Below are 12,125 nucleotides of genomic sequence, written 5' to 3'. Positions count from 1 at the left end.
CCGAACAGCCCCGAGTCCCTTAGGAAGGCCATGGCGGAGACCGGGCTTTCCCACAGCGCTCTCAAAGAGTGTATGTTGTGTTGTTGGAGTAGGTGATTGTGTGCAAAGCAGTCTTCCATAATGTGCTTAAGAGTATGGGGAGATGTGCTGCATCCTGGACAGGCATCAGCGACAGAGTCATCCAGCCTCTTCTGGTAGCTTAAGAGGGCTGGATGGTGCCCACATCTCAGCCTGGCCAGGTGGACTCTGTCCTCATGAGGAAGACAGGATTCAGAAGGGTGGATGTCAGGAGGCCATGCATGCAGCTGTGTGTTGTCTTTAAGTGACTGAATGGAGCAGCGAGTGATCTGAGTGTGGATATGCTTCTGGAAGCTGGTCTGAGGTGGGTGAGGGGGAAGAGATGACAGTATTTGTGTATGGTATCGTGTGCTGGGTGTTGTTTTGATGTACCTTGGTGTGGGTGGATGTGCTGCTGAATGGAGCAGCGAGTGATCTGAGTGTGGATATGCTTCTGGAAGCTGGTCTGAGGTGGGTGAGGGGGAAGAGATGACAGTATTTGTGTATGGTATCGTGTGCTGGGTGTTGTTTTGATGTACCTTGGTGTGGGTGGATGTGCTGCCATGTACTGTAGTGGAAGTTGTGGGTTTGTGGAGGTTGCAGCATGAAACTGGGTGCCTCTCATGTCTAGGTGATCCTTGACTTTGAGAACTTTGGTTTCTTGATGTAGGTGGTCTGTGGGTGTAGTAGCTGTGCAGCCTGTGAATATTTTTAGGGCCTTGTTCTGTATGGTCTGTAGAGTGTTGTAATGTGTTTTGGTGAGGTTAGAAGCCCAGGCAGGGCTTGCATATAGGTGAGTGTGCACTACCAAATGTAAGTACCCACCATAATGGAGGAGGGATGCATGTAAACAGTTCAGATGAACAGTGGCTACTGAAGTAGCATGAGCATAAATATAAAGATGCAACAATACAGTTAAGAAAGGGAGAGAGGCTGAAGGAAGTCAATAAGTCGGGGCAAGTTGAGATGAAAGGCCTCTGACTCCACCGTGTTTAGAAAAGATGTGTGTGAGGTACTCCTCCCCCCCTTCAAAGGGGTAATATGTATTACTGAATGCTACAACTGGTACCTACTTCTCCAAGTATTTCTTTTTCCACCATTATCATATTATTATCACCAGCATCATCATAACCCCTTTTACCACCTATTAACAGTGTGAGAAAGAATTCAGAAAATTAAAAAACACTACAAAAGGAGCTATGACAGTGGGAGAACCAACAACAGCAATGAAATGAAAATAAAATAACTGAAGCCAACAGGATTCTGGATCAACCTCACAAGCCTAACCAACTGCACAATTGTTTGGATATATTCTTTATTGCCGTGCTGCATAAACCTGACTGAACATCAAGTAAAAGCAGTCCCAACCCCTTGTCTTGTCCTTCTTTATACATGCATCAACCAACCAACTCTTAACTCCTGTCAGTTCCTAAACCTCTTCAACTTTCATACCTCACTTCCTCACAGACTCATTTACCTACCTTTAACCACTTCTGGGCTTACCATGGCTCCTCCCTTCTTCAAACTCACTCACCTACACCCATTTCACCACCCTTTCTACATCCAGTCTCTCCATATGACAATACCATCTAAACACACTCATTTAGGCCTACCCAGTTATCAGCGGACTTCCTTCATCTACAAGTTTCACGAACTGCATTGTTACATATCCTATCATTACATACAAACCCAACACTTACCTTAAGTTACACTTTCACTGCTCTTACGCTTGACTTTTCATACTTATGCCATACAGAAATCTCATGCCAATATACTGGGGAGAGAGGACCTTAACACACCTTCAAGCCTTAAAAAGAAATTTTAAGTTTCAACTCAGGCACAAACCAGTCGCATAATTCTCCTTTCAGCTACACTTCATAAACACCTGTGGGAGAGATCCATTCTGTTGAATAACAGTAGTCTACAATACTTTACATCTAATTAATCATGTATCTATATTTCTTATCCTATCCATCCTATGTAACCATCACACATTCTCAAACAGTTCCATTTTCACTGCTCTAGCTTGACACTTCAAACTCATACCAAACCAAATCTTACACCTGTAAATAATATTGGTACTAATACACCTTCATGCAGTTCTCTCAGCTTTTGTGCAGCCTTTTCTGTTATCAGGGCCTTAATAGCAATGGCCACTGAGTCATTTAGTTTTCTTCTCTCTTTACATATTTACCTCTCTTTTCTATCACTACACCAGGGAACTTAAAATCTTCCACCAATTCAGTACATCTCCATTCACAAGCACATCACACATTACACTTTCCTCATGATTTCACTGCTTTCCTTACAGACCATGATGCATACTAACATTCACAAAACTTTGAACCAGCCAGCAAAGCTCCTGGTCACTATCAGCCAGCAGCACAAGGGTTGTTATCTCAAACAACTACAAAATACAGGATCACATAAATATCATACCGACCCACAGAAAGACACAGATGCCAACCTGTTGTGCCCCAAGATGTATGAGCGAGGGAGGTCAAAGTCATCATCCTGTTCTAGAAACTCTGAGAGAGATGGCTTGGGTCGCTTGGGGCGGCACACAAGAACAGCAGTGGTGGGGGTCCTCCTGGTGGGGCCAGTGCGAGAAAAGGCAAACCCAGCTGGGGTGGCCACCAGGTCCTGGGGATTGCCTGCATAGGAACCATCATAGCACTCGTTGAGAGAAACATCGAGTCGGGCTCCTTTAGGGTGAGGCTGCAACAAAAGTGGGAACTGTACTAGAAAGACCACACTACTATCAGTATCTTTCATACTATGAAACAGACAGCTGTATCAATATGTCACCTACTAATGAATCAACTGGTTCCCTTATACTATGCACATTTAATTTAGGCTAATGACAAATATACAACTTCCTTGATTAAGGATTACATGGCCCATTTCCTCCACCAAATACATATACCACCACCACCAAAATGCAGTAATAAATAAAAAGATGCCAACATTAGCAAAAAAAAAAAAAAAAAACTGCCAGTAATTGAATAATAATAATATAAAAAATAATTTGGTTTTACGCCAGGTATCCCCAAAGGGCTAAGGCGTTGCCTCTGGGTAGAGGACTTTAGGACTGGATCGTGTAGCATTTTATGACTGGATGCCCTTCCTGATGTCTACCAATGACCCTTGGGTGGATTTGATCCTCCGACCCTTCGGTCAGAGCGGAGCGCTCTAACCCACTGAATGGATTCTGCTTTTGTGGTCACATACACTTTTTAGAGAGAACCTATTGGATAGCTTCTGCTCACTAATTTTACTGGGACTGGCTAAGTCAAAATGTTCAACTTAGGTAGGAGGACTGAGCAAGATACATGTATATGCATGAATAGTTACTACTGGTATTTTATACATACAGGTATATATATCTATCTATCTATCTACTGCCAGAAGCTATAATCCCGTACGGGGTGGCCATTTGACTCTGAGTTATTTGTTTTACAGGGAGGGGCACTAACCCTCCACCAACCCACTTGACATGTAGGAAGCACGTATGGTTTGGTTATATGGTTACCACCCAGCGTTGTAAATGGTTTCTTGGCTTACAGGAAACCATTTGGCTTGTCACTCAATGTAAAGCCACCTGTAATGGAAAGAAAAGCATTAAGTAGTGACAGGAAAGATGGGAGAAATAGGAAGAGAGGAGGGCAGGCACAGAAAAAGAATGATAAAGGCTAAGGAAGAAGTAGGTAGCACTACATCAATATACTACCACTATTTCATTAAATTTTTTTATACTCATTGAGCTTGACCACTAACAACGTAAGTGAATGAGAAGCGAGCATGGCAGAGTTTGAGGTGCTTGAGAAGTGAGTAGAGTGCCATGCAGTTTAGGGAGCACCAGGGGCAGTGGAAGTCCCGCCGAGCCTCTGTCTGCTGCCGACTGTTGTTATTGTACACAAACTGGTAAAGTACCAGCTGAGGTGCCTCAGGACTAGCCACACCTGTACATGGAGGAAGGAACACTGATGACAAGGCTCTGTATGTGTTCAATATCCACTCACACACAGTCATATGAACAGTTATTCAGTCTCATGAAAATATATACCAGTACACATATTAGCATCATCATAAACATTCAAATGGTCATAACCATATACCCATAATAGGATAAAATGTTCACATCAACATCTTCAATATTAATATACATCCTATAATAACACTGTCACATCAATTTATAAATATAGAGCCACATGTTTCTCTACAAAAACTCAACATCCACTTTCTCACTCCTGTGTAATATTCCCAACAGACCCTAAGCTTCACTTCAATACATTACAATGGTGATCACAATACTGTTTTGCAATGACTTTTTTTTACTTGCATGCTCACTGCCTTCTTCCTAATCACTGCTCTCAGTGAACTTGCAACCATTCTTCCCTGTTGTACCCTTTCATACACTTCATCCTCTAAACTTCCATTCCTCCTCATCATACTGTTTAATATTTGAAGACCCAAAGCTGAAAAACAAAACAACAGGGTCTTCCTGCACTACTGGTATGACTACCTACTGCCTGACACTGCAGTATATATCCAGGGTTCATATGGGATAGCCATGACAATGCATTCTTTATCAAAATACAGCACTTCCTCATTTTACTTATTACCGTACAGTACTCAAATTATTGGCACCTCTCTATCATTACCATTATCTACTACAATGTTAATGTACCAAGACCTTTAATCTAACATTCTCATAGGAGATTATGAACATGGTAAACTGATATTTGCTCACGATAATCCAGCAATACACAGAACAAAATACTGTACTCCAAAAGTCCTAACAGAAGTGAAAAGCTAGTAATTCATGATGAAGTACAGTACAAGACTGATGGGGAAACTCACCTTGTGGTCGTGGCTTGGTGGAGGTGTTGTTGGCCAGGAGAAGGTCCAGCGGCTTGAGTGGCCGCAGTCTGGGCCGTTCAGGGGCTGTGTTCGCACTTTCATTTGTCCAGGTTAACGTAAACTTGAGCACTGGGATGTTGGTGAAAGCTCCATCCAGCTTCAAAGTGTCGATGCTCTCCCAGCTGGCATTCTTTCTGGGGCTGGTCTTGGTGGGGTTCTGAGAGTTGGTAGATGTAGGCTGCACCATAAGTTCATAGTGACTAGGTGTCAGTAAACATCTACCGTGGCGATCAAACATGACAAGTTCCCCACTATAGTTAGCCCCACCTCCATGACCCTCATTATGGTGGTTATTATTATTGTTATTGTTGTGATTGTTGTTGACATTGTGGGTGTTGTTAGGTTGCAGGTTGGAGTCCTGGGTGTCCTGGGAGGCACTGCGGCTCAGACGGCGACGCTTGGCAACTGGCTCACATGCTGGGAAGAACATGTTGGTTTAAAAACAAATAACATGTACGGTATATACTGTATCTTAACACAACCACACCTGTGTATATTTTGCTATCCATTTACCTATTTACATTAAGCACACATACCCAAATTAGCACACATTCTAAATTTTATCAAAAATCCAATAAACACAACTAATGATATATATATATATATATTGAAAAAATACACATACTGATTCCTCAATCACACAACTTACAGTATATGGGGGAACGGTGGCCTGGATAACCCAGTTATAAAAATGAGGCTAACAAAATACACACACACACACAAACAGTCCCTCATGCATGGTATACATACACACAGGTGTACTGCACTCACCTCTCTTTCACTGTCTTCCTTGAAGCTTGTCCACTATTTCAAGTCTACCAACATAAAATGTCAAATAAATCTTTCTATCTTAATCCTTAGATAAATTTCACACTTACACCACATACTGTCTATCTATTTATACCCAGACGCCATGATCTCGTGAGCGGCAGCCGTTTGTCTTTGAGTTCGTTGTTTTACAGGAAGGGACACTAACCCTCTGCCAACCCACCTGCTAACTCATAGGGAACACATATGGGTTGGTTATATGGTTACCACCCAGCATTGTAAATGATTTCCTGGCTTACAGGAAACCATTAGGCTTGTCACGATGTAGGGCCACCTGAAAAGAAAAGAAGAAGAATAAAAAATGACAAGAAATATGGAAGAAATAGAATGAGAAGAGGGATGAAATAGAAAAAGAATGGTAAAGATGAAGAAAGAAGCAGGCAGCACTACATCAAGTGATTGTTGCCTGCTTCTTCCTTCATCTTTATCATTCTTTTTCTGTGTCTGCCCTTTTCTCTTCCTCTTTCTCCCAGCTTTCCTCTCAATTTTTATTAGTATTCTTTCCTTTTCAGGTGGCTTTACATTAAGTGACATGCCTAATGGTTTCCTGTAAGCCAGGAAGCCATTTACAAAGCTGGGTGGAAACCATATAACCAACCCATACGTGTTCCCTACAAGTCAAGTGGGTTGGCAGAGGGTTTGTGTCCCTCCCTGTAAAACAACCAACTCAATGACAAAAGACCATCTCTTATAGGATCATGGTGTCCGGCTATAGACAGACAGAGTACACGAAGTGAGATATCTGCCTGACTTGTAAATAAAGTGAAGGTTCATCCCCCAATCGGATTGAGCCCATGAAGGTTTATATCCAAGGGGTGGTTGGGGTTGATTGCTCATGTAATGCCACTTAGCGATGAGTGAGGCTGGTCATTCTCATCTTAAATGTTGGGACCAACTGCCTAGCCCCGGGCTCCTACGCTCCTCATGGGGCAATGTAGGATTGGATGATGGATGGATGGATGGATGGATGGATTTATCTGATGAACTTTGGCATAATCTGGTCGAATGATATTCATTTCTGTCACAAACTGCATTTTAATGCAACCCCACTTCCTCCTTTAAAAACAAATATGAATGACATAACGAAAAATATATCACAGAAAACCTAATCATAATCAACTAACCCAGGAGAATCATCAATTGTGTACCTACCATTTTCCTGGTCATGGACTAGAGAGACTTTGAAGACAAGAACATATGACTTGACTTGATGACCATTGTTGGGGGTGAAGGTATGGGTGGGCACTGTTAGGGTGGCACTTGGACCCTCCCTCCCCACATTACCACTAGGGTTGATGCTCACATCCTGTGTCCCCACTGATACCTGCAATGTTATCACAGTACTATCACAATACACACCTGCACAGGAAGAAAGAGAGACAAGAGAATAAGAAAAGGCAGTGAATTCCATTTACAAATATTACTCACAACAGGGACATTCAATATTCCGGGCATAGCTCAATCCTGGATGAATTTCAGTCAGGCATATAATAACTGCTGGAGAAAAAAAAAAAAAAAATTATCTGTATATTATTACATATATGGCTATTTCAAAGTAATGCAATACAGCAATGGTTCACACAAGTATTTTCTCTATATCATGCCTATATTCATCATCATAATCCTGTCTTGTTTTCCCACCCATATTTGAGGTGAGGCTGGCCTCCCCCCACAAAAAAAAAAGACGAAGAAGAAGAACTAATCAACACAATGCCCATTGAAAATGGGCCACAGACTCATTCACTCACTATTCAAGCCCAACTTACACACAAGACCTGTGCACATCAACTGGCTGTTCTCAACTACTAATTCTTCCATCCTTAAAATATTTATTCTGACTGTAGTCTGTACTATCAAAGAATGCTAGTACCCCAAAAGTATAGATAAAAACTGGCTTTTGATATCAAAGAACAGAATCCAGACTACATCATAATTTTCATTTTATTTTCCTTAACCCCTAAAGCACAACTGATAGCATCGACCATCATATGTCAGGTGTTCAGGAAACCTCGGCCAATGGACACTGCCGTTTTGCTTTTCCCACCATGGTTTAAGGTGACTGTCATTTTCTTTTGTCACCACTGCATCACGCATGCATAGGGGAGGTGGGTGGACGTCACTGGCAGGCTACCAAGCACCACAGGAAGGCTACGAATGATTAAATCAATTACACACTGTCCAATTCAATGCCACCACCACTGTCCACCCACCCCCTCCCAAGCTGCCTATTCATGCAAGGAAATGGTTGTGCGATAATGCAATCAGGAGGGAACTAGTAACAGTGTCGACACTGTCAAGTGAGAAAACCATGCCCGAGAACAGAAGTTACCACATGGAATGTGCCTAAGAGAAACAGAAGTACAGTATAAGGATATTTCAGTGTAAAGTATTAACACTGAAACTGGGCTGAGAAGTGTGAGTGTCAGGAGTACGGATGCAAGAGGCTGGGGGGGGGGGGTCAAGGAGTATGATATCAGGGATAAGGGACTGAATAGGGAGGCTGTTCTGCCAGAAATCGAGCAGCTATTAGGTGCCCAAGGCTGATGCATGAAAGCATGTTGATGCCTTTATAAATGATACAAAGTTTCTACCATGTTAAGAGTTACTGCATTCCCTTAAACATCAATGATACTGCAATAGCTACACGAATCTTTGATTATAAACACACACATCTCTTGACTGTGTGGCTAATGTTGACAAGACATCATTTATATATTGTTTTTGGTACATGAACAGTCAAATAAAAGAAGGCAATAGTCTGACCTGAGTGAGCGGTGCTGACGACTCTTTTCGCTTCTTGTGACATATCTTCATGATGAAGGTCTCCACACGTGCCACATCTCCTGACACTCCTTCCACTGTTGGCACAACATGGTGTTGATAGTAGTGTCAGCACTACTCCTCTTTCTCACATCACAGCCTGTACTACCAATCATACTAAGGACAATGTTTTTATTGTTAAATGAAAAATTTTATCATTCTTAAGTCTTCCAAAGGCAAAACTGTTACAGAAAGGTCTGACATCACTATAATGAGCACCAGTAACCACAGAAGATTAGTTCTAAAGCCACTAAATTGTAAAAGTGTCAACACAAATCTTCGATTTAATGAAAATTCCATCTTATCAGTATTTTCAATGCCATTACAAGAAACTTCCCAGGAGGAAGCAGTGCATCATCTGTATGTATGAAGTAAACCCTTAATTTAAAGAACCCCGGCACTGCGAATTTCAGATACAGCGAACAGCCAAATCATGACCGAACTTCCCTCGTTTTCTGCACACAAAGGTCACCAAATACGGGAGAAGTTTGCAAATCTGCCCACGGTGACAAGAGCATCCCTTCCTGGCAGAATAAATGTGCTTCAACAGCATCCCTTCCTGGCACAGTAAGTGTACTGTGACAGTACTACATTACAATGTATTCTTATTATTGGTATTGTTTTTATATGTACAACTTCATACAGTATTGTATTGACAACTTCATAAACCATTGAATCCTCCATGTAAAACTTCACAAAGTTAGTTTAGGTTATGTCTGAGCACGGAGGACTGAACGACTCTCCTTACATAGCGAACAGTGTTCAGTAATCCCCCAGAAATACCTAACCCCTCATATATAGCGACCCACCCCTCCCCCCAATTAGTTTGTTATTTCGAGGGTTTACTGTTGGTACATGAGAAGTGTCTATGAGTGAATATACGTATCAAATTCTTACATCATTATCATCCGGACCTCCTTTCCCACCCAAGGACATACATCATCTAATTCTGTGTTGCCCCATGAGGAACGTAGAAGGCCGGGGCTAGGCAAGCTGGGCCTGACATTAAGATGACCGACCAACTTCACTAATCCCTGAGTGGCATTACGTGAGCAATAAACCCCAACCATCCCTTGGATATAAACCTACACAAGCTCAATCCAGTTGGAGTGCCTATATTACCCACTAAACTACAAGGTGCCATTGTTTCGTTATATGGTTACCACCCAGCATAGTAAATGGTTTCCTGGTGTACAGGAAAACATTTGGCTTGTCACTCAGTGCAGAGTCATCCATAGACAGTAGGACTCTACACTAAGTGACAAGCCAAATGTTTTCCTGTACACCAGGAAATCATTTACTATGCTGGGTGGTAACGATATAAGCAAAGTATGGCACCTGGTGGTTTTGTGGGTAATTAAGGCACTCCAACCAGATTTAGCCTGTGTAGGTTTATATCCGAGGGATAGTTGAGGTTTATTGCTCACGTACTGCCACTCAGGGATGAGTGAGGTTGGTCACTCACATCTTAAATGTCACGACCAGCTTGCCTTGCCCCGGGCTCCTGTGCTCCTCATGGGGCAACACAGGATTAGATGATGTATGAATGTATGTAGGAATTTGATACATATTATCAGACAGAAAAACATACAGGTACTTGTAGAAAATTATTTGCTAAATCAAGCTTCTCTACATAATCCAAAAAACTGATCATCACTTTATTGAAGACAGTTACTAAGTCAGTGAAGATGATGTTTTGCTACATTAGGTTTCTGTTTGTTAAATCTCAGATCCTCTTTCAATCAATACAGTACAGTACCACTGGCTTAATCAATTTATTGGCTTGAGAATATTTTGTATTTACAACACCAGACTTCATGATTGTGATGTGTATATGTTCATCATACTAGTAAACAACATTATTTGTATAGTTACTGATTTATGCTGAGTGAGACACTGACACTTGTCATCGTGGAAACCTGTGAAGACAATGTTGAGGTAGCCAGCTGACCTCTCGTTGCCACGCTCACTCTTCTGAGTCACCTGTGAGTAAAGTACAAGACAGGTGAAAAAACATATAATACTGTAAATAAATAAATACACAGATAATATGAAAATGGTTAACATTTCTGTATCTTTAAATCCTGCTACATAGATCTGGAGACACATCTGACACACCTGTCACCTGAAAGGCGTAAATGAAAAGTCTACAAAACAATACACTCTAATTACACTGAGACTGAACACTTTGGGGAAATGAATGAGCTGACTAACAAGAGGAAAGTGTGAAACATAAATGCTTTTGCTGTTATCAGTGACTTACATCTTGCTGACACCATTCTTAGGAACTCACCCCATGTCCAATTACAACCCATTTTTAACATAATAAAAGCAAAATTTTGGTGGTCATTATTCCTAAATCAATGTGGCTTCCTGCAGATTCTGTGTTTTGGCAGTACCAAGTGCAATCTTACAATCACTCCCATGTCAAGGCTGGTTTGAAATCTGATAAACCTCCTCCATATTCAGCTGTAACAAATTCAAATATCCACATCCAACACATTCAAACATGTTAATAATTCCTCTCCCCTGCAATATGATGATGCACTTTAAACTCTTCTTGATATCTCTAGACAACTTTATTCACCTTAGAACTGTGTTTTCAAACTGGAGGGGTTAGATATACCAGTTGCTTTTATGAACCTCTCTACTAGGGAATTCTCCTAAATGGAATAAAAAAATAAACTACAAAGACATTATTAAACATTATTATACTGTACTGTAATGGTTACCGTAAGTCATATAACTGGTGTATATTAACAGGAACTGACATCTGTCAAATATTATGACGATATTATACTACAAATATTCATAAATATGTCAAATGACTCAACCAGCCACCATGAGCATAAGTTTGACAAATTACACTCTCAAACCATTTGGATCTGCAGGTTGGTAATCACCAAAATAGATAAGGTGGGATGTACAAAAAATTTTCCCTGAAGTCAGAATGAGGCTGTGTACAGGTATTTTCCTCAGTGCTACTCTGAATGAAACAGCACAGTAAATCTCAGGCAACATATGAAAAAATACATACCCGTATGTATTACTCAAATGGTCCATCACTCCTGTACAAAATAAAATACAGTAAGTCCTTGTTATATGTCAGGCCATATGTTCCAAAATATCAGAACTATTCCCATACAATCAACCGTAATATTGAGGGATACTGGTATAACAGCTCCAAAGGCAGCATGTAACTTTAATGGGCAACATTTTTGTAACTTACTGTGTATTTCACAGCAAAAAAACAGCATAAAAAGGCAACACATAACAAAGGACTTATTTCACAGGGAATTTACTGTATTCACTTGAGAAAAAGACTTTGTGACATTACTGTATTTAACATATGTCTTTATATATAGTGAAATACATATTACTGTAACATTAAAGAATCAAAAGATACAGTACTGTTACTGTAGTAAATGCATGGCCTAAGTGTGTCAGGGTTTTAAACACTTGCATCAGTGATGTGTGTTAAACTTGATGTGATACCA

General features: G+C 40.9%; 1 protein-coding gene across 1 annotated transcript in view; it reads right to left on the bottom strand.

Annotated features, from left to right (window-relative positions):
* The window catches only part of Su(z)12 (Polycomb protein Su(z)12), a 30,167-nt gene that overhangs the window by 12,533 nt on the left and 5,509 nt on the right, over nt 1–12,125 (bottom strand). Inside the window, exons 4-9 of the mRNA XM_080278273.1 lie at nt 10,530–10,611; nt 8,572–8,666; nt 6,961–7,132; nt 4,921–5,397; nt 3,835–4,019; nt 2,525–2,775 (exon numbers count right to left, since the gene is read on the bottom strand). Of these exons, the coding sequence (XP_080134399.1) occupies nt 2,525–2,775; nt 3,835–4,019; nt 4,921–5,397; nt 6,961–7,132; nt 8,572–8,666; nt 10,530–10,611 (1,262 nt within the window). The remainder of the gene's footprint in view (nt 1–2,524; nt 2,776–3,834; nt 4,020–4,920; nt 5,398–6,960; nt 7,133–8,571; nt 8,667–10,529; nt 10,612–12,125) is intronic.

Source organism: Coenobita brevimanus, chromosome 72 (assembly GCF_032717465.1).
Source record: "Coenobita brevimanus isolate Jiangsu-jjx chromosome 72, ASM3271746v2, whole genome shotgun sequence".
Taxonomy (NCBI): Eukaryota; Metazoa; Arthropoda; class Malacostraca; order Decapoda; family Coenobitidae; genus Coenobita; species Coenobita brevimanus.
This window is presented reverse-complemented; position numbering and strand designations above follow the sequence as displayed.